Here is a 26,393-nt window from a genome sequence, read left to right on the forward strand (position 1 = left end):
GCTGATGACACCCCCACGTGGACAATATTTGCAATTTTTTTTTAAATTTTCTAACATAGGTTTGTCATGCCACGTAAGGCAACCAACAATCGTCAACTATTTCTCGGCTAATTCTGGCCGAATGACTAAATTAACAAATTGTCAAGACATTTAGGATTAAATTAGCCCAATTGTTCAACCAAAAAGAAAATTGACACAAGTGAAAGGTTCATGATTGAATTGGCCGCCGTTACAATAGGAAGAGGACTTTTTGGACGATCATCCCGACGTCCTTCTCCTTTCTTTTTTAACTAAAGCGTCACAATCCATTGGGGGGGATAAAAGAAGACATTCACTTTGCAATCTTGACTGTACGTTGAGGCACCTCCCGCATCGTGGGCACCTAACCTTCCAAGCAAATTGAAAGGGAAGCCAATCGGAAGGCTAAGCAGCGATTTGGGGGCAAGAATGTCTAAAGGTGACTCCGATCTCGCCCCCAATAATTGCGCCCCGGTCAGTATCTTGCGCTCGATCGATCTACTCACTTGTCTGGCGATTTTCGATGCACGATAGCCGTCCACGTGATTCAGTTCGATCTATACGTTCGTTTTTGGTTTGGTTCCCCGTTTCTTGTGGACTGTAGACGTACGAAACAATTTCGGAAATTTTCCTTTTTTAATGTTGCGATGAGCTTTCCATGAAGCGAAGACCGACGAGCCACTTGTGTTTACAATACGCCTCTTTTTTTCCTTTTTTTACACTGCTCAGATCGGTGCAGAATGTGCCTGTCAATTCACGTTTTCTCTTCTTCTTCTTCTTTTTTTTGAACTTTAATTTATCGGTGATGTGGTGAATGGAACGAATGGAATACGGTGCGTGAAGAGTGAGAGCTCGTTCTTTTAGGGGTGCCCGGATGTGAGATGTACGGATTCTAGCTGCGTTGCTACAACGAGTTCGGTATCTGTATCTTTGTATGTATTTCCATCGATCACGCTTTCCGGCGTGTACGGTAGCGAATCGATCGATCGAGGTCAGGTGATCAAATGCGCCGTTCGATGATATTGATCGGAATAGCAGATTCCCCTTTTCTCGTTAGAGCGATTTCTTCATGTACTTTTGTATCTTCTTCCGGAGAAAAAAAAGGTTTCTTCCATATTTGTTTAAACGCCGGCACATACACAAGAAAGAAAGGGAGAAAAAAAAAAAACAAGAAGAACGAATCCAATTTGGTTTAGTCGCAATGATCAACCTTAATACGACATTAGCAAAATCCAGAGACCATGTTAGATCGAGTCTTCTAGAAGGTTATACGGGAGCCGGGACCGTTGAGGGCATGAAAGTTGAAAGGTAGACAAGCCTATATAAGGAGAAACGTGAAAACGATGGTCGAATTTGATTTCCCTCCATTTATTGTCTTTGTGGCCGAGGATTGTGGGCACGTCCAATGTTGGAGAACTGGAAATTCCCTTGTCAACCACAAAAAATATATTGTCCCCCTCTCTCTTTTCTCGTATAATTTATATGCTAGATATGAAACCCGTGTCATGCCCGACAACGTGCGACTCCAGGAAAGTTTAATGAAAATGGTATCTTTGCTTTTAAATTATATGTATAATATATATGTATATACGTATATATACATATGTACATATGTATATATATGTGTGTGTGTTTGTGTTGTGTAAGAAAAACACATGTCTGTTAAAATAGATTGGTAGGACTATGTTGGCAAATCCTTGGCAGGTTTATGACTAAGTTGATCAAATTAAAAGATTCGGGATCGAATTGACTTCCGTACAAGATTTTTGACTTTTTTGGTGATTATCCCAATAAAATATGGAAACTAGTTTGGAGACGTATGTTTTCGAAGAGAACAGATATTAATTTAGTAACTCTTGTGAAGAATGAAGATATTGTCCGTCCATTCATTTTTATAAAAGATATAAGCTATGATTTTTAGTAAAATATTTTCTAAATCACTCATTTTTCCGCGAATCAGTTTTGTTCGTTAAGCGATTGAAACATCAATATCGAATGCCCAAACCAAAGCTCTAACAACCTTGTGTACGTGATTCCCCACTTGCTTAAACAATTCAATTCAATTCAATTCGGGCACATCGCCTAGAAATTCAATAATGTAAAAGATGAAGTGCGGAGTTGAAACAAAACAAATGAGCGGAAAACCCCACCTCAAAGAGGCCACTCGTTAGCAAAATCCGACTTTAAAATCTAGCAAGCAAGACACCTTGTCCCATGATAAAGAGTGAGGAAATCGAAGGTGGTGGGGGGACAACGAATCGCGTTAGGGTTTAGTCAGGTATTCCACGTTGTGGGAATCAAGATCAAGTTCTTCATGCATTGAGTTTGATGGGCGATTTTGCATGGAATTAAACCATGCAGCAGCTTTCTAAACCTAACCCACGAGAGAGAGGGAGGGAGAGAGGGATTTCTGTCAATAATGGATTTCAACTAGGGCTGGAGGTAGATGCTTGGGACTGCGCTTCAGACCAGCCTGGGTTTGATTATTAAAACGACGGGATACGAATCTGAAAACGCTTGTCCTGATCTCAGGGTGATGGTGGACATTGTTAAACCACGTGTTGCAAGTGGGGACAGATAGAACCGTGCCCGCCATGGCCATACGTCATTTTTAAATTCCTTTGCCCTACCTTCCTTGGTTAGGAAAAAAAAAACCACGAATCGCCATTCTTTCCTTAAATGGCGTTTCATGTGGCTCGCCTGTTCGCTGTCTGGACAGCTTGTCCGGAACATCGGATGGTTCGCTAGAGAGAGAGAGAGAGAGAGTTGTAAGGTCTGTGAACAGGAACGTGAACACCTAAAAACCCTTCTCTCTCTCTCTCTTCTCTTCGTCTATCTGTGAACAGGAACGTGAACACCTAAAAACCCTTCTCTCTCTCTCTCTTCTCTTCGTCTATCTCTCAGTCAACATCAGCCCTTCAAAAGAAAGGCTTCCATGGAATCTTGACGGAGGGGTCGAAGTCAACGACCGTATGGCAAGGGAAGGGAGCTGAAGTTTAGCTATGCATGTTTACCCCAACAGAGGAGAAGACAGATGGAGAGAGGGATGATTTTGACTTGCTTCACAACGTTTGAATGGACCTCGACAACAATCTCTCTCTCTCTCTGTCGTGGTCCACGAAAGAGAAAACAGCGCCAAGCAGACAACAATGACTCGTTCATGGTTTCTGTTCTCGCACCAGAATATAAAGAGCATTTAAGACCGTTGTCAAGTGATGTGCCACAATATTTACAATAGATACAATGTCAGTACGCTCTTTGGATGCTATAGCAACTAATGCTTTCATTTTTGTCTGCGTAATCATCATGCTCCAAAAGAGAATACCGTATGCTCTGCACGCATTCTCGTTCTGCCTTTCTTCGAGCTTCTTCAAAGAAGTCAGATACCTAATACATGTTCGAGAGACGAGAGAGAGAGAGAAAGGGACAAAGAAAAATTCATGGTGTTCAGCTAGCCTAGGCAATATAAGATTAACCCTAATTGAAAGCAATGGATCAGAAGAAGATTATTACTGCACGATAGTAAGATATATGAGCTTAGACATATAGGCTTGTTGAAATAGTTTTCCGACACAAGACAGAATTAGGAGGCATAACTGAGAGACCCGACATTACTGCTAGTACCTATACCATCCATCCCGTTTTGATTAGATCCTGAAGAGCAAATAACTTTCCAGTCCCCTTAATTTCCATACATCTTTATATACGCATCGCCCATTTGATAAAACTGGGTATGAACCGTAATCGTGTTTGTTGTATTTGTGCTGTGACGTGTTGTAGGTTATATGTTTAATAATAGAAGTTCGGTCCACGGCATTTGTCGAATACTCCACGTGTCGGGCAATTCATCTACAATATCGTTGTGAGAAAATAAATCACTCGGAAAGTGGTGTCGGGGTGTGATTCATACCCATCATCGACAGGAAGGCACATAGGGGTCACAGGGGGTAACACCACTGAGTGGCCTAGGGCTTTTTCGTTCTCTAAGGTTTTCTTGTGCCGGTCTATGTGTACCATTTTTATCTTGTAATCGAGAGTTGTAACAAAGAGGATATACCTTGAGTCTGAATTTCTCTTTCCCCTTTTTTGTTTGTGCACCTAACACTAACAAGTGGCTGGGGTTTTGAAGTTGCACGGGCCGACCCTGAACAAAGAAGCAGGTCATGATCATCACGCTACCAAACTCGCACAGAAGCCGCCCACATGCTCGTCTGAGCAGTTTTGAACCCTCTTGATGGGATCTCAACTTGCTTTTCCCCATTCCAGTTCGCCCAACTCACGTAACAGGAAAGGTATCCTTCTCCATCGAATCTTCCCTCAACCGGTAACATTACTTGAAATCCCACTTTTGCGTGCGAGGAAACCCTTTCTTCCTCAGCTAACTTCCTCCGATCTCTCTTTGACCGAGAACCAATGTTTGTATGGGGATGCCCACCTGCAATTCAATGCTGGGTGATCAGAACCTTCCGTTGCTGACAGAAAACAAGGTTTCGTTCTGTCTGAGTTTTCCCTGCAAACGAAACCAAATGCCGCAATGCCGCTGAAGCTCACAGGCTGTACCCTGGAAATTTGAGTGTGCTTGGGATTTGCAGATTCAGGAGCAACCATGCCTAAGGAATCTTAGTAGCTGCAGGCGTCGATTATCCATGAAATAATTTGTCGTCGGTACATGTTTTTTTCCGTAACGACATTATTTGAAGGAGCAATAATCAACGTTAATTATATATACACGTCTCAATCACGCTTCGAAAGTAACTATTACCGTAGGAATAGATCGTCGCGGCGCGAGTTTCTCAGAACTGATGCAGTCTCTGTAGTTTCTAGGGTGGGCAAGGTTATTCTAGTTGGATGCTGAATCATATGTTTGGAGCGTAGGCAAGAATCTGGGCTCGGCCTTAAGACTTGTCCTAGTCCCTGCCTACAATGCTCTCAGTAGAAGCTACCAACATTTCACTTCATTTCTTGCGGTTCAGTACGTACACTTAGGTCACCAAACCACACGATCCATCTCTCGTATGTTGTGCCATTCGACACCCGAAAACGACATTGCATTGGGTTGGATCAACTCGTCTAAGCTAGTATATCGACTTCTCGCCCCGTGTTATGTCAAATCAACCTATCTGGAACGGCTAGATGCACAATGATCTAGGGCTTGGCTGAAATTAATCTCCCCCGACTTATCCACAACACTAGGGCGCATGTCTGTGACTCCTCTAGATACAAGCACCTCTTGCCTTCGCGATTCCTTAGTGTCTGTTGACTTGAGTCGGGTTGGAGAAAAAAAAAATCGCACGAATTGAGTTCTTTAAGATGCCGAAGAAAAGCTGAAACATAAGAGCAATTAGGATCAATTGGGTTATGGCTTTTTTCTTGAACTACCTTGCCAACATTCAATGGATGTAATGAGTTCGGTATTGCCATTAACGACTAGGTCTAACATCGGCATTCATTCCATTTGGTCAAATCTATTGGAAAAATGCATATCGATTCCTCCGAATCGACGAGACGGGCTACCTTACTACCCATCATTCCTTTGAGAGTACAAGTAATTGATCTATTGGGATTTTGGCAAATTCCAGTTCCGATTGGGTTATCAATATCTTCAGCAAGATTTTGACTGCAAATCCCTAATTTGAAGGCAAATAGGGGCCATGATTTTAGGGCCTCAACCATGTCTTTGGGCCGGGATGGTACATGGGCTTCGGCAGTCCCGTGGTTCAGTCCATAGACATCGACTGAACGGAAACAAAAGCGCGAGGCGACTCCGGTACTGCGTTCCTCTGTGTCTCTGTCTCCTCTTCTTCCTCGTCGATCGATCGGTAAGGTTTCGCTTTTGCCCTCTATAAGTTCTTCATTGTCTCGCGTAATTCGTCGACCGTGTCGTCGTTCTCGGATAGAGCGACACGACTTCTTTGTCGATCGCGAAGCTGGTCAATTCGATGATGCTCTGATAATCTCGTTCGTTTTGGATTTTGTTAATTGGTTGAATTGATAGATGCCATCTGGTTGCTCTCGTCATGGGGAAACTGTTATTTTTGCTACTTGGTTGACTGAGTTTGATTCTGGTAGTTTCCTCTGTGAATTTGTAGGTAGAAGTCTAGCTTCAGGCTGCTCTGTTGAGTTTTCATTTTCTGAGCTTAGTGCTCGGTGATTGAAGTTATCAGAAGAACTTGGGAAGGGAAAGTGATTTCTGTCACAAAAGCACTGTAACTAGATGGTTGTGTAGATGCAGGAAAAGAAACTTAGAACCATCCTCTTGAGTGTTGTGCTATGATTTTTGTTGGGGTTGGAGATTTTTCTTTTGTTTTTGTCTTGGCTCTCTTTTTCCAGGCACTAGTTTTATGCTTCTGTCAAGATTTTGTTAGGAGTCCCTGTTTAGGCATTAGACACATTGCTCATCTGTCTTATTGATTAAGGGGTTTGCACTAATGGGGAAGGACTCGAAGCCGAAGGACTCGGGAGGAAAGGGAAAGGGGAAGCAAGCAGGGGGTGGGAGTGATGAAGCCGCTTCCAAGGGGAAAGGAAAAGCCAGGAAGTCAGATGGGCTAGGCACGTGCACTTATGTCAAAGGTTGGTTCTCTTCACAATTCAGGTTCTTCATGTCTTTCTCTGTTTGTTTGGAGTATGTGGTAAGTAGTTGTCAGAGTAGATGGTACTATTGCATTTGAGATGCCTCCTCTTTCAGACAACTTTGCATAAACATACGGGACCAAGTTTCCCATTCTCTCCCCTTTTGATACTCGTCCAGTCACAACTTGCCACCCATTCTAATGTTAGAGCTATCATAGAATCCTCTAAGCACATTAAACATGCTTGAGTGTGCACTTGTTTTTTTATTTGGTCAAATGTGCACTTATTTTCAGTATTGTGAAATCTACTCTTTGTTATTTGCCAAATATCATGAGTCAAAGAGTGTTTCGCTTTCACATCGCTGTAACTTCAAGCTTCTTAATTTGGTTCTCCAATAATGTTCAGCTAGGCATATACTGTGTGAAAAGCAAGGCAAAATCAACGAAGCATACAAGAAACTGGATGATGGCTGGCTGGGCAATGGTGACAAAGTTCCCCCAGCTGAATTCGCAAAGGTAATGATGCTCTGTGCATGTTCCAACAAGACTTTAGGCCTACGTCTTTTACCTCATTTGATCCCTTAGGGAAGTTTTCAATTTCTTCCTTTTCGTTAGTTTGAGATTTGACGGAAACCTATGTTTCTCGACAATTAACTCTTCATTGCCTCAAGCATTATGCAACATTGCAACTAGCACCTCTCTCTATATTTGGTCCCATTCCTATGAAACCAAGGCATGATCAGTTATGCAGTATTGAGTGAGATGCAAGATGTATTCATTCCATGTGGATTCCTTTAAAAAGAAAAATTTTGTGGGAGGCATCATCCTAATAGGAATGACACCCAAGGAAATTTAAGCTGTAGTTCTTCTTCTGTTCTTTTGTCATGGTCAAAATTTTAAGCTGTAGTTCACTCCTTTTAATTGCTGTAACACGAATGTGCTTTAAGGTATAAAGTATAGCAAAATGTGCGCGAACACTTAAAGCAACTCGAATGGCTACTGGTTAGCTATTCTGTCTCGTCACGGTTTCCTGACATACGTTCCTGCTGGTTTTAATTGACAGTTAGCTGCAGAGTACTCAGAGTGCCCATCTGGGAAGAAGGGCGGGGATCTAGGATGGTTTCCTCGAGGAAAGATGGCTGGTCCATTTCAAGAAGTTGCATTTGCTACCCCTATTGGAGCTACAAGTGCACCATTCAAATCAACGTATGTACTACATATTCTGCCTCACTTCTCAATGAGTCTCCTGTTAGTTTATTGTTTCCTTTCATTTCTATGATGCGAGAATACTTAATCTGAAACCTTAGAAGGGGTGATTGACTGCCATTACTAGCATATCCATCTGAGAAAATGCTTTCATTGTGAAGTTTGCATGAATGTGAGGGGGAATTAAAAGCTGAAGACAGTCTTTTCTGAAATTCTACATAGTGCTCCATTATGGGAAACAAGAAAGGGGTGAAATATATAAAGCGGAATGATGATAAGTAGAACATCTCTCTCTGAGTGGACGGAGAGAGAGTTGATAAAAACAATAAAAAATGATACTCTCCTGTTTGTGAGATATATTGCCAATTTTCCATGGAATGATCGATGTTGTATGAACAAAAAAATCCATTGGAAGACCACTTCATTATATGTGATGGTCATGTCATACTGTCATTGATAGGACAATGAGAAATCTTGCTCTAAGATTTTTCCTCTTGAAGATTTTTCTTTAGGTGATGAACGTAGATGACTTTCTTCTTACTTCGTATTTCGGGAAATGTTCAGGCATGGCTACCACATTATCCTGTGTGAAGGGAGAAAGAATTGATGAATGCTGCTTCTCTGGAGATCTTTTTTGCCTATGTATCGATCTAGAAATGGATTGTTTTCTATGTATGGCCATTGTGTTCCGTTGGGTGCAAGGTGCCTGTTCTACGGGTGGTCGATGAATGGATGACAAATTTCTGCTCAAAATGTCTTAGCGCTTTGTGATTACTTTCATGGGAGTCGCTTTGTGCTCATGTTCATCTCTATGGGTTATCTGAAATCTAATAATTGTCTGTGTCACAAAGACAAGGAACCTTTGGATTTGAAAAAAAGGGACAATTTACCGACATGAGCAGGTCTTCTACCACCTAAATTGAACCTTAACTTGCATTCTCATCATGATGGAACTTTGAGGTCAGGGGTGCCCTCGGTGTACCGCTTCGTAGGAGGAATCTCGTGAATCTCGAACATCTGCAGCCAGAGATGATGCATACAAGTCAGTTTTGTCCCAAGAAAGTCGATGCCAAGAACTTGCGGGGAAGGGGGAATGACATGACTATGGTTTAGATGGCTGTTTGGACTGAGATGTTTTTATCACTTGATGAATTGTCTTTAGACAAAGGGAAATTGGAAGAACAACCATCCTATGGAAACGTGGGTGGGGTAAGGAATTTGGTATTAGCAGTCACTTGTCATGCGGACGAGGTAAGGTGGAGACAGATTTCATAAGCTAAAGTGAAAGATTTCGATTTTCACGTATATTGAACTGTCAATTCCGACGGGCATTTTAATTTGCCACGAGAATAGTTTGTTTCATACGTTTTTCCGCAACAGGTATACGGCTGTGGAAAGAGGTAACTGAAACTCTCAGGAAATTCCTCATCCAATTTTGTGTATTACGTTTCCAAAATATGTATTACCAACAGTACAAGTCACGGCCACATCACAATTACATTATACAAATTAGAGACTCCATTCGGTCTTTCGATTCATTAACTCAATATATATCCCAACACGGGTAATAAGATTTGGAATTGAATTTAGTCCGACAAATTTAGAAGGGGATAATTATTAAAAAGTTCTAAACATATTGTAATTGTACCAATTCAGTCTTAAATTATTATATTATTTTTTTTGCCAATTGAGTTCTAAAATTTTAATAATTGTGTCAATTTAGTACATTTTATCGGCCAACGCCGATATTGATAAATTTTAATATTAATTAATTAATTATTTATTTATTTATTTATTTTCTTCCTACTTCTATTGTAGCCGACGAAGGTCGCTGGAGCTCGTTGGTGGTTGCGGGCGAGGTCGCGATGGCCTCGCAAGTCGGGCTAGCCGAGCGGGGGCCGTGAACCGGCTGGTGACCCTTGCCCACCGGCCACAAATAGGAGTAGGAAGAAAAAAAAAGAAAAAATAAATGAAGAAATTACATTACTAATAATTGTCCAAGTCAGTGTCGGTTGGTAAAGTGGACTGAATTGATACAATTTCAAAAAATTTAGGACTCAATTGGCCAAGAAAAAATAATATAAAATTGAATTGACATAATTACAATAAATTTATGATTTTCTTGGTAATTTTTTCAATTTAGATGTGACAAGAGAAAAACATATTAGTTGTACTAACTAAAATATCTATTATTTAGAGAAATGAAATTACAAGGTTCTTAAATTTCACAAACCGGTACACATCTCAAGACACGAATTGATTCCGACGTTGATTTAACCTCGTACTTGGATTTTTAAAGGGGTTTATTCATTTTTTTTTTTCCCATTTACAAGGTTGTTGGAGTTGAACGGTAATTCACAGTCAACGGAGGTTTTAAGCAGGGTTTAAGCAGCCATGGTAAAGTCTACTGTTTCTCCTTCCTTCTCCGCCAAACTACGCAAACCCTCGCAACCCACCGCTATGTCCTCTCCCGATCCACAATCCTCCGATTCTCCATCCACAATCGGCTCGGAAACCCTCGGGAGCGACAATCCCGGCGAAGCTTTGCGTCATCCGGAGAGAAATGGAGAAGACGGCGTAGAGGAAGGAGATGAAGAAGAAGAAGAGGAAGGGGAGTGCGGGTTCTGCTTGTTCATGAAAGGCGGTGGGTGCAGAGACGAGTTCGTCGCGTGGGAGGTGTGCGTCCAGGACGCGGAGAAGAACGAGGAGGACGTCGTGGACAAGTGCTTCGACGCGACGGCGGCCCTGAGGAAGTGCATGGAGGCTCACTCCGATTACTACGAGCCCATCCTGCGCGCCGAGAAGGCTGTGGAGGAAGAGGTGGCGCAGGAATTGGAGGAGGAGGTGAAGAAATTGGGGGAGAATTCTGTTGCCGGATCGGATGATTCTGCGGAGGGCATTGGGCGTTCTGACGATTCGAGGAAGCGAGATGGGTTGGGAGAGAGATGACGCTGCAGGGGAGACCCCTCAAACGTAGAAAGAAAGGGAGCTTTTGGCCATGTTTGTACTGCATTTTTTTCCCCTTCAATGGTTAGCCATGATTGTGGAACTGAAGGTCATTTTTGATATTGAGGTTATTCCTGTTTGTTTAGGAGAATTTGATGGGGAGAGTAGGAAGAGATGAAAATCAAAGACAATTGTTCATGTCTCATGGGCTCATAGAATGAAATAAATCCATGCGTAAGTTCAAGTTTGAGCTGCCAAGTCCACTTGAATGACTCATCATACTTCTGGGCATCTTATCTCTGACTGCATTGTAGTTCTTTGGATTCGTATTTCGCTAAGGCCATTTAGGCACTATTCTTGTTTTCCATTCGTCGAACAATGACCATGTCTTGGTAGTTATGATGCCTACAGGTTTGTCTTACAGCCAAGAATTAGGCTATGGTTTGATGAATTGCCGATCTCATTGCCTGGGTGAAGGTCTGGATAGGAAGTCAACAAAGCATTGGACAAGGTCATTGATTTTTCTACTGAATTTGCAGATTAGCTTATGATGAACTCTCGCTCTTGAGCTAACTTGTCACGACGACCCTGCGCGAAACGCTTGGTTATTTTTCTCAAATTTTTTCCGTATGTTCTCACAATCACATTCTGACAATCCCTAACATTCTGCACAAGGTGGTCTGCTCTTGTGATGAAAGTCCATATTTTCATCAGATCGGAGCTTTGCCCATCCTGCTGTTGTTTGCTTTGCTGGTCTTATGCCAGATTCTTGAGACTTCAATCTTCTCTCAGTTAGGCACACCTTCTGTGTCAAAGGGCTGGCTGACTTGGGAAAGATAAAGATTTGCAACTGGACTTGAATCCAAAAATGGTTTCTTACTGAAAGATGGGCAACAGAAATTGTTGCTGCTCTCGGTCGACTTCAGGCCATGAGTGCTTCTGGCAGTAGCAAGCTGGTTTCAAGCTTAGTCCTTGACTTCCAGCCATTTTCGCTGCGGCTCATTTCACCTTGATGTGGCTTGCGATTTCCGCATCAGGATGGTCTGCATTTTCACCTCATCAACTAATCATTGCTTTTCGACCAAAAAAAAAAAAAACTAATCATTTCTGGAACTATCACTCAATCAAGGTCCAAAAGGGAAGTCGGTATATCAGCATTTAGCAACTGAGTGTGACACACGAGGTCTGCAGCGAGCTGGTCCAACTCGCTAGGCATAAGTACAAGAAGAGATGGAGTTCGGATTCAGGGACGATTGGGCATCGGTCTGGTCCAGTCCCGTGCCTGCTCTTGCGAGACCCTTGGGCTTGGATGACTCCCTTCTTGTTACCTCCTGCGTATCATTCTATTTTTACAGATTTACCATTGTTGAATGGTGTTTTTGTGGGGTGCATGGTCACTACAGCAAGAACCTAAACCTCTTGGGCGCTTACTCTTTCTCAAATCTTTCAGATCGTTGCCGAGACACCAGCATGAATCCACATGTGATAGAAGGACACTTTTCCTATTCATGTCAGCAGGCCACACTTCATATCACAAAATTAACGGATTTTTTTTTTCTTATCTCTATCCTATTCTTGGAGCTGCAAGCCGATTTGAATTAAAAATCACCCTAAACGTATACAAATTATTCGCGAGTTCTACTTTTGATTTATAATGTTCGATAAAATTTTGCGGCTCGAAAACTTTAACTAACATATGCAATTACCTAAAATCTATATATAACATATAATATTATTGCTTTGAAATTTTGGAGGGAAAGAAGTAGAAGTAACGAGTCAAGCAGGAAAATATAAAGGCAAAAATTCACATTACGTTGAAGTTGAAGGACTAAAATGAAATATATCAAATTTCTCCATCCAAAAAGGGGAAAGAAAACAGAGAGGCCCCTCGCTTATCTTCTTTCCTGGCCAACGTCATCTTCTCCTTCTCCCACAGCTCCATCGTCGAGCTGAGAAGGAACTCGCGCAGAGAGATATGGACAGCTACAAGCTCTTCTCTCCCTCCTCATCCGCGCCTTCTCTCTCGGCTTTCCTCTCCCCTCGCCCAAACACCCTCCGCCATCTTCCCTCACTTCCATGCAAACGGTCCTTCGTCTCAGCCTCCCTCCTCCACTCTCAGCAACCGCAAAAGCCACCTCCCCTGCCCCCCGCCGTGGAGGCCTTCTGGGAGTGGCTCCGCCGCGAGGGCGTCGTCTCCCTCAAGACCCCGGCGAAGCCCGCGGTCGTCCCGGAGGGCCTGGGGCTCGTCGCCCAGAGAGACATTGCCCGGAACGAGGTCGTCCTGGAGGTGCCCAAGAAGTTGTGGATAAACCCAGAGGCGGTGGCTGGCTCGGAGATTGGGAAGGTGTGCGGGGGGTTGAAGCCGTGGGTGTCCGTGGCTCTGTTCTTGATCCGAGAGAAGCTGAGGGACGACTCGCCGTGGCGGGTCTACCTTGATGTCCTCCCAGAGTCCACCGATTCCACTGTATTTTGGTGAGTTCAGCTTCATTTCGCCATGCTTGTTTTGTTTATAAGTTCTTTGTTCTCTGTATATAAAGTTAATAGGGACATGGGCTGTGTCTAAGTTTGAGATTTTGGAGTGTGATTGGTTTTAGTTTTGCTGGTTCCAGCGCAGGTCAGAAGAGGAGCTAGCTGAGCTGAAAGGTTTGTGCAATATTCTTTTCCTTTTGCTTTATTCGCCACCGCTTATTTATGAGATGTTTATTTGAAATTTAGTTATGTTAAGTTAGAGGCACAACTTTTGCTGGTTAATGAATTGATTGTGATCCTGAGATTATTTCTTTGAGTAGTTTTCCAAGGCTGGTGCGTATGAGAATGCATGTCACATAAGCCGCAGGGAGAAGTTACTAGAGATAGCCGAGGTGACAAATTTGTAAATTTGTCCGGCCAAATAACCTTGGTTCGATATAAGTTGCGCACTAGAAGACCAATACTTGTGAAGGACCTGACTCTTCATATTTGACAGCACTGCAAAATGATCCTTGCGTACTCTAACGCCGCCTGGTGCGTTGAAGAAATGAAATTCTACGCAGCAAAACACCAAAAGCCTCAATTAAAAGCCTGAGTCGCTGCAAACATTACTCAAGTTTCTAACCAGAGCTTCCTGTCATTTATACCATACAAAAATGTTGTCAGTGTTTGATTTTGGTGTCACGAACCTAGCTTGACTTTAGAAACACTGCTTTTAGAAGTTTATGACAGGTTGGTAACCAAAAGCTGGGGCAATAAGCTGCCCCAGCCACTGGATAAGATTGTACTAATTCATATTTGGGAATGACTTAGACCCCTTGATAGAGTCGTGATAACTTCTTATGAACATGTTTATCATCACTGACATCATCCTGGATGGAGTTCCGATCTTTCTCCCTGCATTTATACATTATGACATGTAGATCTTTTTTGTTGTCCCAGCTTCGATAGTCTGTGGAGATTTCTGAGTAATGACCGGAGGGTGATATGTTTTTCATGCTTTTTAATTACTAGGATGATTCCAAGCCAATTTTATGTGAAGTGGATCTTATCATTGTAGGATCTCAGCTATTGAGCACTACATTAGGTGTGAAAGAGTATGTGGGTAGTGAATTCCAGAAGTTGGAACAAGAGATTATATTACCTAACAGGCAGCTCTTCCCTTCTCGTATAACATTGGATGACTTCCTCTGGGCATTTGGGATCCTCAGATCAAGGGCATTTTCAAGACTTCGTGGCCAAAACCTTGTGTTGATCCCCCTTGCGGATTTGGTAAGCAATGTTACCTTTGTGGCATTAATTAACTTCAATCGGCCGGGGTTGTTCCTTATATTAATTCAGGTGGCTGGAGGAAGTTACTTTTGTGACGGAGCATGACATGGAACTTGTGTTGTATTAACTTGTTATTTTTTGTTTAGTATGAAAAGAAAGAGGGAATTGCCTGTAGTCTAGATGCATTTATTAGGAAAAATAAAGCATAAAATTGTTGTGAAGGAAAATAACACGGCAAAGAAGTGCTTTGATATTCCTTTTGTTTGGTTGCCCGTGTTCATGCAGGAAGACAGTAATACACCTTACGTATCCAACCACACTGTGTTTCTTTCTGTAGTACTCTCAGAATTGCTAACTATTTGGTTTTGCAATAAACAAGTACAGCTAGCAGTCTATCAAACCTAAATTTTTTCCCGCATTCATTCTAAACACTTGTGAGACAGAAAAATTAAGTGGTACTCGTTATCCACGTCTTTGAGTAGGAACCTGCTGTGGATAGGTCACACATGCGATGATTGATTTCCTATGCAAAATGGTGGCTTCGCTGATGATGTGGTAAATCAGTGGCCACGGTTGAAGAAACTATGGTGGGAAACCGCTATGAGGACATGGGGTTAACTAATCCCATAGGAAGCTTCTTGGATGTTCAGTTTGATTACTGTCTCTTATTAGATGTTTTAGTAGCCATGCAAGTATTTGTTCTTCCACAAACAGCTACTTTTAGCCTCCAATAAACATGTCAGTTCACTTCATCCTATTTCTCCCCTGAGTTGAGAATTCACCTCTTGTTGGTGATTTGAACTTCTATTAACCTGAAACCCTCTCAGATTAATCACAGTCCGAGTATCATCACAGAAGATTATGCATATGAAATCAAAGGTGCTGGTCTTTTTTCAAGGGAGCTGTTATTTTCTTTGAGGAGCCCTGTGTCTGTCAAAGCTGGTGAACAGGTAATTTTAACAAACAAATACTTTGGAACGGTATATCTTTGATCTACATTTCCCTTTTCATGTGAAGAGAACTTAACATTTTTGTTGTAGCAACAAACTATCGCTAATAAAATTCACCCTAGATGTAATTGTATTCTCATTAAACCAGTCATGACATGGGCCACGACTTATTGACAAGCTTATCAACTCTTTTCTGATGCTAAGAAACTTTTGAACAGGTTCTGATTCAGTATGATTTGAATAAGAGCAATGCTGAATTGGCTCTGGATTATGGGTTCATAGAATCAAACTCAGAGCGCAACTCGTATACGTTAACACTGCAAATATCCGAGTTGGATCAATTTTTTGGAGACAAGCTAGATATAGCCGAGTCAAATGGTCTGGGGGAGACTGCATCTTTTGATATAGTTTCGGGTCAACCTCTTCCACCAACAATGCTTCCGTATTTGCGGCTAGTAGCTCTAGGAGGAACAGATGCTTTCCTCCTGGAATCCCTTTTCAGGAACACAATATGGGGCCACCTGCAATTGCCTGTGAGTCGGGCCAATGAGGAGCTAATATGTCATGTTATTCGAGATGCTTGCAGATCTGCACTTTCTGGTTATCATACCACAGTCGAAGAGGTAAAAATCCGTGATATCTTGTACATTGGTCAAATTCAGCTACTCATCTGGCAAACCAAGCAAGAATCATAATACCATGTGGCACCTGTTGTTTCATCATAATGGAAACAGAAGTCAGATTCTATGCCTAGGTTTCTAAATGAGATTATGTAGCAAATGGATGTCATATAATTTTTTAACTGAATGAATGGATGGAATTCTCTGATAATGGACCTCCATCCTCACCTTAACTTGCCTTCATTTAGTCCTGGGTTCCCCTAGCATTGAAACTTTCAGCACTCCAACCATTTTAATTTTGCAAATACTCATGAAAAAGTTCCAAGAGTAAGATGTCATCTTGCAGGATGAGAAGCTTGCAGAAAAAGGGGATCTTGCTCGTAGGCTAGAGATTGCAGTCGGTGTTAGAGCTGGGGAGAAGAAGGTGCTGCAGCAAATTGACAATGCATTCAAGGATAGAGAAATGGAATTAGATGAGTTGGAATACTACCAAGAAAGAAGGCTCAGAGATCTTGGTCTCGTTGGCGAGCAAGGCGACATCATTTTTTGGGAGAAGTGAGAGTGAAACATTATGTGCACTCCTGTGGGATCCTGGTCTAATACGACAGAAAGCAAGAGAGCAATGTTGTTTGCTGCATTTGGCTCTTCTTACTCTCCAAACCAAATTCGGACAATGACGGAGAAAGCACAACCAGAAACGTGATATCTCGCTTCGTTTCCTTGCAACGATTATGTTAACAAGACTTTACTTTGCATGGCTTTCGCTCCATCATCCTTTTGCCATCTTGTCTACCCTGACCGACTTCCACCTGCCTGGGCTCTGTCAATTGTGCAAGGTCGACACGAGCGAGGTTCTATGCATTCAACACGCAGCTGATTATAGACGTTCTGGGGCCATGTCTAATGTCTGTTGCTGTAGTTAGATCGCTGCACTGACCATCTGATATGGCTGTTCCAAGGCGCAGCCCTGGTGCTGTACCATCATTCTGTGTTTTACTGAACTCTCAGTTTGATAAGATCAGTGTGAGCCAACACGTAGATATAACGCAAAAGGGTCTCATTTCTTTCTGATGCTAATTCCAAAGGACTGACGTTTTGCATGATCGGTGTAAATCATGATTTCATAATTTATCTTCTTTCTCTGCCTATTAGAACGCTTCTTGGACTGATTTTGTAAAGCGCCGGTGCATAAAAAGCCTGCTGCTTTGCTTCTAAGAGATGTAGAGGCCAGTTCTGGAGTCGCGCTGTGGGAAAAACCACCTTGATTCGGGAAAAAATGTCTAAAAAATTCTAAATTTATCATATCTTTATCAATTTAGTCCTAAATTTTTTAATTTTGTCAATTCAATTTTAAACCTTTTCATGCTTTGTCAATTGAGTCTTATTGACAGAAAATCGCTGACGTGGATGTCAGTCGTTTTATGTGGCATAACTAATGCTGACGTGGATAATTTTTATAATATTTTAGTACTTTTTGAATTTTTCCTTTTTTTTTCCTTAGTTTCTTCTTTACTGTTCTTGGGGCTAGCGAGGGCCGCCGGGCCCTCGCCGGCAATAGGGGAGGGTTACGGCCTTTGCCCAGCCTGGCCCAGATCATCGCGGCAGTACCGACGAGAAATATATTTCTCTCCCCACTTTGCGTCTTACTTGATCTGGAAAGATAACTGAAAACGAACCCCTCATCCACTGCGCAGCTCACAACACATTATCCAAGAAAACAGGCGCCCAATCCCCAACACAGAATGTCCACTCTCTTCTTTTCCGTCTCTCCACCCTCTTCTTCATTCCCTTTGAAATCCTTCAAAAGCTCGTCTCCCTTCAAGACCACCTTCAAAATACCTCTCTTTTCCACAACTCCTCCTTCCTCGCTCCATGTTGACCCCCTCGAATCCGACCCGCCGTTGCCGCCTTCCGTCCGCACCTTCTGGAAGTGGCTCGGTGAAGAGGGCGTGGTCTCTCCGGCCTGCCCAGTTCGCCCTGCTTACGTTCCCGAAGGCCTCGGCCTCGTCGCGCGGCGAGACATTGCTCAAGATGAAGTCGTCCTGAAGGTCCCCAGAAGGTTGTGGATATACCCGGACAATGTTGCTGCTTCGGAGATTGGCTATCTCTGCGCCGATTTGAAGCCCTGGGTGGCTGTCTCTCTCTTCTTGATAAGGGAGAAGATGAGGGGCAACTCCCCGTGGCGGTTCTATATTGATATATTACCAAAGCGAACGAACTCGACGTTGCATTGGTGGGTTTCGTGTTTGCTTTGCGAATCCTATCCGAGAATTAGGAACTTTTTCTTAGTTGTATCGGATGGTCCTGAGATTGTGGGTTGATTAGTTGTGTGCTTCTGTTTTCTGGTTCCAGTGCAGGTCAGAAGAAGAGCTTGCTGAGATTAAAGGTCTGTGGTTTCTCTAGCGCTGACGGTGCTTCGTTCTATGTGCCTAGTTTGATTGCCTTGTCTCTGGATATCTGTCAATGGAATTTTTCTTGCGAAATCATCCAGGCACGTTACTATGGCGGATGACCAGGGAGATGAAAGAGCATGTAGAGAGTCAATACCAAAAAGTAGAAGAAGAAATCATATCGCGCCACGAGCAGCTGTTTCCATCTTCTATAACGCTGGATGGGTTTCTCTGGGCATTTAGCATGCTGAGATCGCGGGCATTTTCGCACCTTAGGGGCCAACTGGTTATGCTTCCACTCGTGGATTTAGTAAGCCAATTGATCCTTTCCTATCGTAAATCGATAGTGAACTTGTCTGCATTTCTTTCGGGCCTCAATCATTCTGCCGGGGAAATTTAAGAATTCCATGTTATTTATGTGCGTCAGATTAACCACAGCGCTAGCATAACAAGAGAAGATAATGCGGAGGAGATTAATGGACCAGCAGGTCTTTTTTCTTGGGACCTCCTTTTCTGTTTGAAGTCAACAATGCCCGTCAAAGAGGGTGAGCAGGTAAACCTCCAAAGCCTGTAGAACTTCTTTTCCCCTGCCAGTCGCAGAGAAATGAATCTTAACCTAATTGAATCGTCGTAATTAACTCATTGATTACCCGACGAGTATTCCTCAGAGATCGAGAAAATTTGATTTTATTATCTAGAAATGCCATTACACAAGCCTCATCCGGTGGGGCGGTGATTTGTGACCATTCACCGTGACTAACAGAATCCTGGGACAGGTTTTCATCCAGTATGGATTAAAGAAGAGCAATGCTGACTTGGCTCTTTATTATGGGTTTGTGGAACCAAACTCCAATCGTGACTCGTATACACTTACATTCAACATATCCGAGTCGGACCCTTTCCATCGGGAGAAGCTTGACATTGCAGCAGCCAATGATTTGGGTGAGACTGCATACTTCGATATTTTTATGGACCGTCCTCTTCCGCCAGCAATTCTTCCATATCTGCGGCTCATGGCACTTCGAGAAACAGATGCATTCCTCCTGGAGCCTGTCTACAAGAAATCTATTTGGAAAACTCTCGAATTACCGATAAGTCACATGAACGAGGAGCTGGTATGCAAGATGGTCATAGATGCTTGTGAATCAGCTCTTTCAGGCTATCACACCACAGTCGAACAGGTACATGGGACATTCTGATTTCCACTCGGGTAATTTTGCTAGATGGTTTGTCCTAGGTCAGTTGGACTGTGTTGAATCATACGGGGTAAAAATGGCCGAGTTGAGAGCTCTTTAGCATGTCATCTCTATTCTGAAATAAATCATGGTAATCAATTTTTTTGGTAGCTAAATGTGGTATAATCTCATGTGGCAAAATGTTTAGAACGTCAGAAGTAACCAAGTCAATTACTGATTCTAGTATTTGTAGAGCATTTACCTTCCCTAATCTAAGCCTAGTGAAACTAAAAGTGGGGAAGTCTCAGGAAACGAATTCAGTAAAATCTCTCACTGATCATATTTATCCAGATCTACGCATCTTTTTGCCTCAACTGCATAAAGTTAGTGACTTTCTAGATCAGGGCATTTCGGTTTCTCTGAAAACTGTAGAAGCAAATCACACCTAATTGCTCTATGTTTTTGCCCCATTCAAATGCAATGACTTGCAGGACGAGAAGCTAATTCAAGAAGGAAATCTTGGTTCCAAACTTGAGATAGCCGTGAGGGTTAGAGCAGGTGAGAAGCGGGTGTTGCAGCAAATTGAGGGTATTTTCAAGGAGAGGGAAGCTCAATTGGACAAGTTCGAGTACTACTGTGAGAGGAGATTGAAGGAGATCGGTCTGGTTGGTGAGGAAGGCGAAACTTATTGCCAGCCTAAGAAGGATTCGATGCCCACCTTATAGAGCCAGTACATAGTTTATTCTCGTCGTCGCCTTGAGGTTGTGTTTAAAGGTCAGAAGCAAACTGTGAAAACATTTTCCGACTTCTGGAGTACGCAAGGGATGGTGAGCAAACAAATCAGTGAATTCATCTGTTGTATCAAGGTTTAAACATTGCAAACTCGGCTTAGATGGATTGACAATTTGTGTACCTTATTCTGGCGAGCGAGTTCCAATTTGCATGAAGTTCTGAGGGAACAAGGAATTACAGGGATTTGTATTACTTCCCCATTTTTCTGCTTGTATCAAAGTTCATGGCACTGCTTTGCCAGGAGTTATGATCATTGGTTCAGTAATTAATCGACCAAGTTTCTTTGAAGAGCACAAAAAATCAGTTTAGGTTGCATTACTCTGTGTCCTGCAAATTTGTAATTGCAAGGTGTGCTCTCTTACTTTCATATGACAGCCGAAAAGTGAAGCTTAAAAAAATGCTGCTTCGCGGAATGTTGTGACCGCCATATAAATTTAGGTTTGGCTCCAGTTTACTTTGTTTACCATCTTATACAGACTTCACTAATGAAGTCAAGAAATAAAATTGAAAAGAACTTGCAGATGTCTTCCGAGTCATCATCGCCTCCCGCAACCAAAAGAATAGACAAGAACCAAATAAGCTTTCGTTATGTGTTATCACAGAAACAGCAAAATGTACACTCATTTTCAGTGACTTCTCAACAGATTACAATCGTTAACTATAGACAAGAAAAAATGATAAATTTTATCTTTGTAGCTGCCCTGAAAGGAAGACAAGAATTCTTTGCTTGCCGCTTCTTATTAGGCTTTCGGGCATTTGCATATCATGGTCAAACAAAAAGCCATTTGCGATGATGAAGCCGGAGTAACTCGTCCATCAAATTCGAGAGTCTTCCTATCTCCTTGTAAGGAGAAATAACGCAGCTGTACGGGCGCTGCAACTTTTGGAAAGATCAACTTGAATTTCAAGCCCATGAACATATTGCGTTGGAACGCGTTCAGATGATGATAGTCTATCATCGCCGGCAATTAACTAGAGATTTCACTGGATTTCCTCTTGCCCGGGCTGGGTAAATCATCAGTCAGGTTGCTGGCAAAGGCACTCCAGAGGATTTGCATAGAAGTAATCCTCCTCCTTGGGCTTATCGACAATAACTCTACGATGACTTGGCTGTCCCATCTTCTTCTCATGTGCCCAACGTACAGCAACTTCAAAATTTTTCTGCGAAAGTGTCCCGTTCTGATGCAAATCCAGTAACACCACAAGCCTTTTACGATCTAACAGAACGGTTCTCTTAAACCCAAGATATCTGCAGAAAAATGTCACAGTTTGCGCACAGCTTTTCGAGGGAAAATGGGATAGCCTAATAAATTTGTCTTGTTCTTCCAAGGGAAATAACGGAAGAACATCGATCAAGTTAACAGCTTACCTGCGGTGACCTTCCACAAGTTTTGCCATATTTCCATCATATGTAGGGATGAAAGTATTGCTGGCTATTGATACCATAAAATCTAGAGCCGCCATTTGTGATGAGTGATTGTGGAACTGCTGTAACTCCTTCGGATCCAGCAGCATCTCCTTTTTAACCTGACATAAAAAGTAAAATCTGTAAAAAGATTGAAGAACTACGTACCAAATTACATGGAGATGGACTCCTCCAGTGCCAATTGCAATTGGCATCAATTGATGTTCTAATACATGCTCCGAGTATTCGCAGCTGCTTAAGCATCCTTTTATACACTGTCTACCGTTCATGGATCATGTTACATACACCCTCAAGGTGAAGATGGAACTTTTTAACATTCTCCTTACAATTTTCACCTTCAGAGAGTTCAACACTGCTAGCATCAGAAGATGTTGGTCACGAAATTAGAAATCTAACAGAACATTAATATGTTAACTCACAATATGTGGAAATGCAGCCCTTAATGCGGCTAATCTCCGTTCGCTTCCATAGATCTCTCCAGATGCAATGTAAATCTGCGTGTCTTTGTCAAAACCTAGGGCCTGTAAAACTAATGATGTCTCTTCCGGAGTCAGAGGACACAGACCTTGTGATCTCCTTTCCTCAGCCACAATCTCTTTCTCCCTCCACCAGGGGAACGCATACCTGCATGAGAGGCACAATTCATGTCGCCACACATATTATATATGAGTAACGAGAGAAACAGATAAGTTGATGAAATGAAAAGATGAAAGATATCTAATGCCACATTCCTCATATTCTATCAAGCTTACTTTTGCCGAAGTGCCACATCTAGAACTTCAGAACTAAAGCCACTGGATTCGACTACATTATAGCATAGGCCAGAAAATATTATAGAGTTCCATCTCAGGATAAAGTCACAAGAACTTAAAGACTCAAAAAACATATCCCTTGCCATAGCAAAATATCAGCTAAGTATAGAGATATACACAAAAACCATCATCAAGTGTCGCTTAAGTACAATATGCATCCTCTAGTTAATCTACATTTTACACCTTCGTTCAAGAACCTATATTTTGCGCCTTGAGGTTTCCAAAGGTTTATGACTTTTTCCTTAAGGCAAAACTAGCACACATCAGCTGAATGAGTTAAACAAAAATTACTACTATGGCAAGCAATAAACCATGCACATGCCAAGACAAACCTCATTCGCTTGAGCTCTTCAGCTTCTTCTGCTGTACAACCATGGGTGCATCCAGAGAAAGCCAACATATCCATCTCGTATCTTAGATGCAAAGCCATGAAAGACCCCTTTTCTTGAAGGAGACGGACTAATTTGTTCCCCAGAGCCTCGATCTGAGGAGTAAATTTTAGAGCGTGAAAGTTGACTCGACATCTGAGCCTCTGAAGATCTAGTGAAATTCCATTATTTGCCAAACGAGCATCCGTTCTATTGAAATGTACCACCTTATGCTTGCTAAATAGTGGCAAAATCTGCATGGCATAGGCAAAGACATTACACAGGGTAAGTATATGTAAGCAACATAAAACTACATTTAAGCACTACAACTGCCTTATTCTCTGTATGCAAAATGGCATGCCATGCAGGGAAAATATATCAGATTTAAATTGTGATCAATGGCTCAATCACAACCAGGCAAAAAGGCCCAATCCATGTCCATGTGGGATCTCTATCAGCATAAAGCCAAGTATAAAAAGGTCCAACATAAGCATGCCATCATTATACTACAATCTAAAGCAATCAAATTCAAAGAAGAAGAAAAAAGAATGCAGGCCATCCAGAAACAGAGACGCGTATGCCCAACCAATTAAAGACCATGCCCTGCCCAGGTGAAGACTGCCTCAAATCGCCAACTGATTCGCACGCTTAGCTAGCACCTTGCCATGGCTGAGGCCTTTGAGGTTAAAAGACACATGCGTATGCACAAGCACAGGCAAAGGAGACAGAATTGAGACATGTACACAAACACGTGGTTGGATTCGGCCGAAATTGGATCCAAGTTACCAGTATGAGAGCATATAACAATTACCAGTCATCAGATTACTGAATGCGTGTCCACTTTCATTAACCAGCTACATCCACCCGACCTCTATCAAAACAACACTTCAATCATTTTTCTGTAACAAATAGATAAATGTTGTCAAACCTGTTGCAAATAATACTTTTCGTTTGACCAGCTAACAGGGGCCATTCGCAAGGGTTGGTAACCATACTTCTGCTGATATCGCTTTGGCAGCCTTCTTACAATCCGAACTTCATCTCTTAGGGAGTCGATGAAATGTCTCACGTCAAATATATCCTCAAAATTACTGCAGCAATTTCACAAAATTAAAAACCTTGAGCCAGCCGCAGAAAAGCACACTAAACAAAAGCTATTCCAAAGACTGAATATACCTAGGGTCAGCCCAAAAAGATGTTTTATCGAGCTCCGGAACTACCAAAGTGAGATTCAAAAGGCGAGCAATAGTCACCATGTCACAGATCTGAAATTGCATGTTCAATCAGTGACTTCATGTTACTGAAGAAAAACAAGTCATAGAAGTGCTTACCGCAGCCCGCATTTGATTTAGACCCCCATTGCAAGACACTTTCAGAAAACCATTACTTGTATAGTTCCCTGGTAGTTGAAAGTGTCAACATACATGCGTATAGTAAGAAGAAGAGAGAGCAAAAATGGGAGGAAGCAGCTAAATTATAGACTTTTGCCACTGAGGTTGAGAAAATGATAACATTGATATAATTACAAACTAGAGTGGATACCTATGTTCAAGGCATCTACCAGCATTGCTTATTTTTAAAGAAAAGAACTGCAAATGCTTCGCATTTTAGCCAGAACCAAATTAGTTAAAACACAAATTATTTATAATACTGATTTTCTGTAACTAAAAGAACTCACAAAACAGATAGTGATACTAAGCAGCCAAGTTGACTTAAGAAGCCGGAAATCTGGCTTCAGTCCACTAGTTCTACCCAAAACTGTAAAAAGTAGAAACCGAGAAAAGGAAAAGTCACACTAAAAGCTCTCTCGAAAGTTCCTTCATCAAGAGAAATTCTTTGTCACTCTGGGAGCACTATCACTGCCGTATGTGATCCACCCATCCCTGTACCAATCAATATTTCACCCTTCCAAACATAGAAGAGTTTATTACACTAATCCCTTGATTATTTGCATCAGTGGACTTTGTAAGGCTGTGTTCTAGTGCTCTCTTTAGCACACTATACTTTTCCCTTCAGCTGAAGAATATGCTCTGATATTTCCATGAAGAACTAATCAAGACATATGAAGAGATTTTAAAATCAAGAGTAGGACTACGAAATAATTCAATATAACCAGCACCCAAAACTAGAAAACTTAATCCATCATCAATCACCCTATACAGATGTATGAATCATAACTGCTTACGAGAAAAAAAGGACCTGGAGTAGGCGAGAACCCCTAAAAATTCCACACAATCCAACAGTCATAGCATCTAGAAAAGAACTCACTTGCGGGAAGCAATGGCAGTGGCGACCGAACCGTCTCTTCAATGACGAGCGGCAGACGATCAGAATGTGCCAGCCGATTCGATATCCTCTCGAAGAAATGTGGCCGCCACAGCTCCCCAACCGTGACAAGCTGGACCAAACAGGTCCACAGCAAGATGCTGGAGCATACCCATATGAACCAAACCTGCAGCCTCGTCCTCGGGATCACCGGGGCCGGTAGCTTGTCGCACCTCACCTGAATACCGCCCTCCGTTCTAACCTCCATTCCTCTCCTGCACACCTCATCGCCAACTCATTGAACACGGAAAACTCTCGCCCCCTTTGTCCGATTTCAAACGCCGGAGAGACCCTCGATTCCGAATCGCGAACAGGCCTCAGCAACACGCCCACATTGCTCGATCGAAAGAACTATGAAACCTCGAAACACGAAGCCGTAGCTAGCACACACCACCGCGATAGCTCTCGTCCCCGTTGCCTATTGGAATCAGAACGAGCTCTCATCTGAGAGGACAAAAGACGAGGACTTTAAGGTGATTCCGACAAAGATCAACCGCGAGCGAGAGAGAGAGAGAGAGAGAGACGCGGAGACAGAGACAGGGAAAGTAACGGAAATCACGAGCAAACGACGAAAACCAAAAGTGGTTACCCACCGAAGGGCATGAACAACCGCTAAACGCATGCTCGAGCTTCTCATGATCTCCCTCTCGAAACCCAGAAACGATCCGAAGATTCCTCAATCCTGGCGCAATGCCGATGCTTAATCATTCTCTGATGCTCGTAAACCAACTGACCAAAAGGACGGAAAAAAAAAAAAAATCAGAGCTTTTTCATTTGGTTGGAAATGACGAGTTTCAAGCTTTTCTTTGATGAGGAAGAGAGAGAAAGATGGGCGAGAGTTTATTGATGCCGTGATTTACCCGACTCTGACAGCTCGATCCTTCTATATTATTAATAATGTCCCATTTTCCTCTAATCCGTAAAAAAAAAGCTTTTTTTTTTTAAATTTCGGACGTGATTAATTAACTGCGCTAATTCACTAATTAATCTAATTGAGTGGTGGAGCACGTGTCCCTTCCGTTTAATCTTTTGGGCCAGTGCGAATATCGTGGTGA

At 42.3% G+C, this 26,393-nt stretch overlaps 5 protein-coding genes across 9 annotated transcripts; 4 read left to right on the forward strand and 1 right to left on the reverse strand.

Moving 5' to 3' along the window:
- Positions 1–5,805: 5,805 nt before the first annotated feature.
- LOC115752632 (peptidyl-prolyl cis-trans isomerase NIMA-interacting 4) lies at positions 5,806–8,567 on the forward strand. The gene is made up of 5 exons (XM_030690915.2): positions 5,806–5,837; positions 6,108–6,588; positions 6,994–7,103; positions 7,651–7,793; positions 8,358–8,567. The coding sequence occupies exons 2-5, from the start codon at positions 6,447–6,449 to the stop codon at positions 8,398–8,400; spliced, it is 438 nt and encodes a 145-aa protein (XP_030546775.1). The 5' UTR covers positions 5,806–5,837; positions 6,108–6,446; the 3' UTR covers positions 8,401–8,567.
- Positions 8,568–10,128: 1,561 nt separating this feature from the next.
- LOC115752622 lies at positions 10,129–10,997 on the forward strand. The gene has a single exon (XM_048279033.1). The coding sequence runs from the start codon at positions 10,188–10,190 to the stop codon at positions 10,740–10,742; it is 555 nt and encodes a 184-aa protein (XP_048134990.1). The 5' UTR covers positions 10,129–10,187; the 3' UTR covers positions 10,743–10,997.
- An 885-nt stretch (positions 10,998–11,882) lies between these two features.
- LOC115752588 (fructose-bisphosphate aldolase-lysine N-methyltransferase, chloroplastic-like) lies at positions 11,883–17,068 on the forward strand. Of its 4 annotated transcripts, XM_048279032.1 has the most exons (7): positions 11,883–13,211; positions 13,354–13,382; positions 14,269–14,480; positions 15,308–15,430; positions 15,649–16,166; positions 16,198–16,202; positions 16,397–16,511. In XM_048279032.1, the coding sequence occupies exons 1-5, from the start codon at positions 12,715–12,717 to the stop codon at positions 16,123–16,125; spliced, it is 1,338 nt and encodes a 445-aa protein (XP_048134989.1). In that variant the 5' UTR covers positions 11,883–12,714; the 3' UTR covers positions 16,126–16,166; positions 16,198–16,202; positions 16,397–16,511. The 4 variants fall into 4 exon arrangements, with proteins under 4 accessions (XP_048134989.1, XP_048134988.1, XP_030546708.1 ...); XM_048279031.1 differs by lacking the exons at positions 16,198–16,202; positions 16,397–16,511 and adding an exon at positions 16,212–16,386 and having other exon boundaries at positions 11,884–13,211; positions 15,649–16,162; XM_030690848.2 differs by lacking the exon at positions 16,198–16,202 and having other exon boundaries at positions 11,893–13,211; positions 15,649–15,963; positions 16,397–17,068.
- A 640-nt stretch (positions 17,069–17,708) lies between these two features.
- LOC115752568 (ribulose-1,5 bisphosphate carboxylase/oxygenase large subunit N-methyltransferase, chloroplastic-like) lies at positions 17,709–20,581 on the forward strand. Its single transcript, XM_030690820.2, has 6 exons — positions 17,709–18,283; positions 18,408–18,436; positions 18,542–18,750; positions 18,868–18,993; positions 19,217–19,621; positions 20,107–20,581. Exons 1-6 carry the CDS (start codon positions 17,793–17,795, stop codon positions 20,338–20,340), a joined length of 1,494 nt encoding a protein of 497 aa, XP_030546680.1. The 5' UTR covers positions 17,709–17,792; the 3' UTR covers positions 20,341–20,581.
- A 387-nt stretch (positions 20,582–20,968) lies between these two features.
- Positions 20,969–26,195, reverse strand: LOC115752599 (rhamnogalacturonan I rhamnosyltransferase 1). 2 transcript variants are annotated; one of them, XM_030690860.2, is made up of 9 exons: positions 25,932–26,195; positions 25,282–25,782; positions 24,345–24,412; positions 24,190–24,278; positions 23,942–24,104; positions 22,978–23,267; positions 22,253–22,457; positions 21,777–21,934; positions 20,969–21,656 (listed from the first exon to the last, which is right to left on the reverse strand). In XM_030690860.2, exons 2-9 carry the CDS (start codon positions 25,544–25,546, stop codon positions 21,425–21,427), a joined length of 1,470 nt encoding a protein of 489 aa, XP_030546720.1. In that variant the 5' UTR covers positions 25,547–25,782; positions 25,932–26,195; the 3' UTR covers positions 20,969–21,424. The 2 variants fall into 2 exon arrangements, with proteins under 2 accessions (XP_030546720.1, XP_030546729.1); XM_030690869.2 differs by having other exon boundaries at positions 25,928–26,195.
- Between the last annotated feature and the right edge of the window lie 198 nt (positions 26,196–26,393).

This window comes from Rhodamnia argentea, chromosome 5, assembly GCF_020921035.1.
Source record: "Rhodamnia argentea isolate NSW1041297 chromosome 5, ASM2092103v1, whole genome shotgun sequence".
NCBI classification, from domain to species: Eukaryota; Viridiplantae; Streptophyta; class Magnoliopsida; order Myrtales; family Myrtaceae; genus Rhodamnia; species Rhodamnia argentea.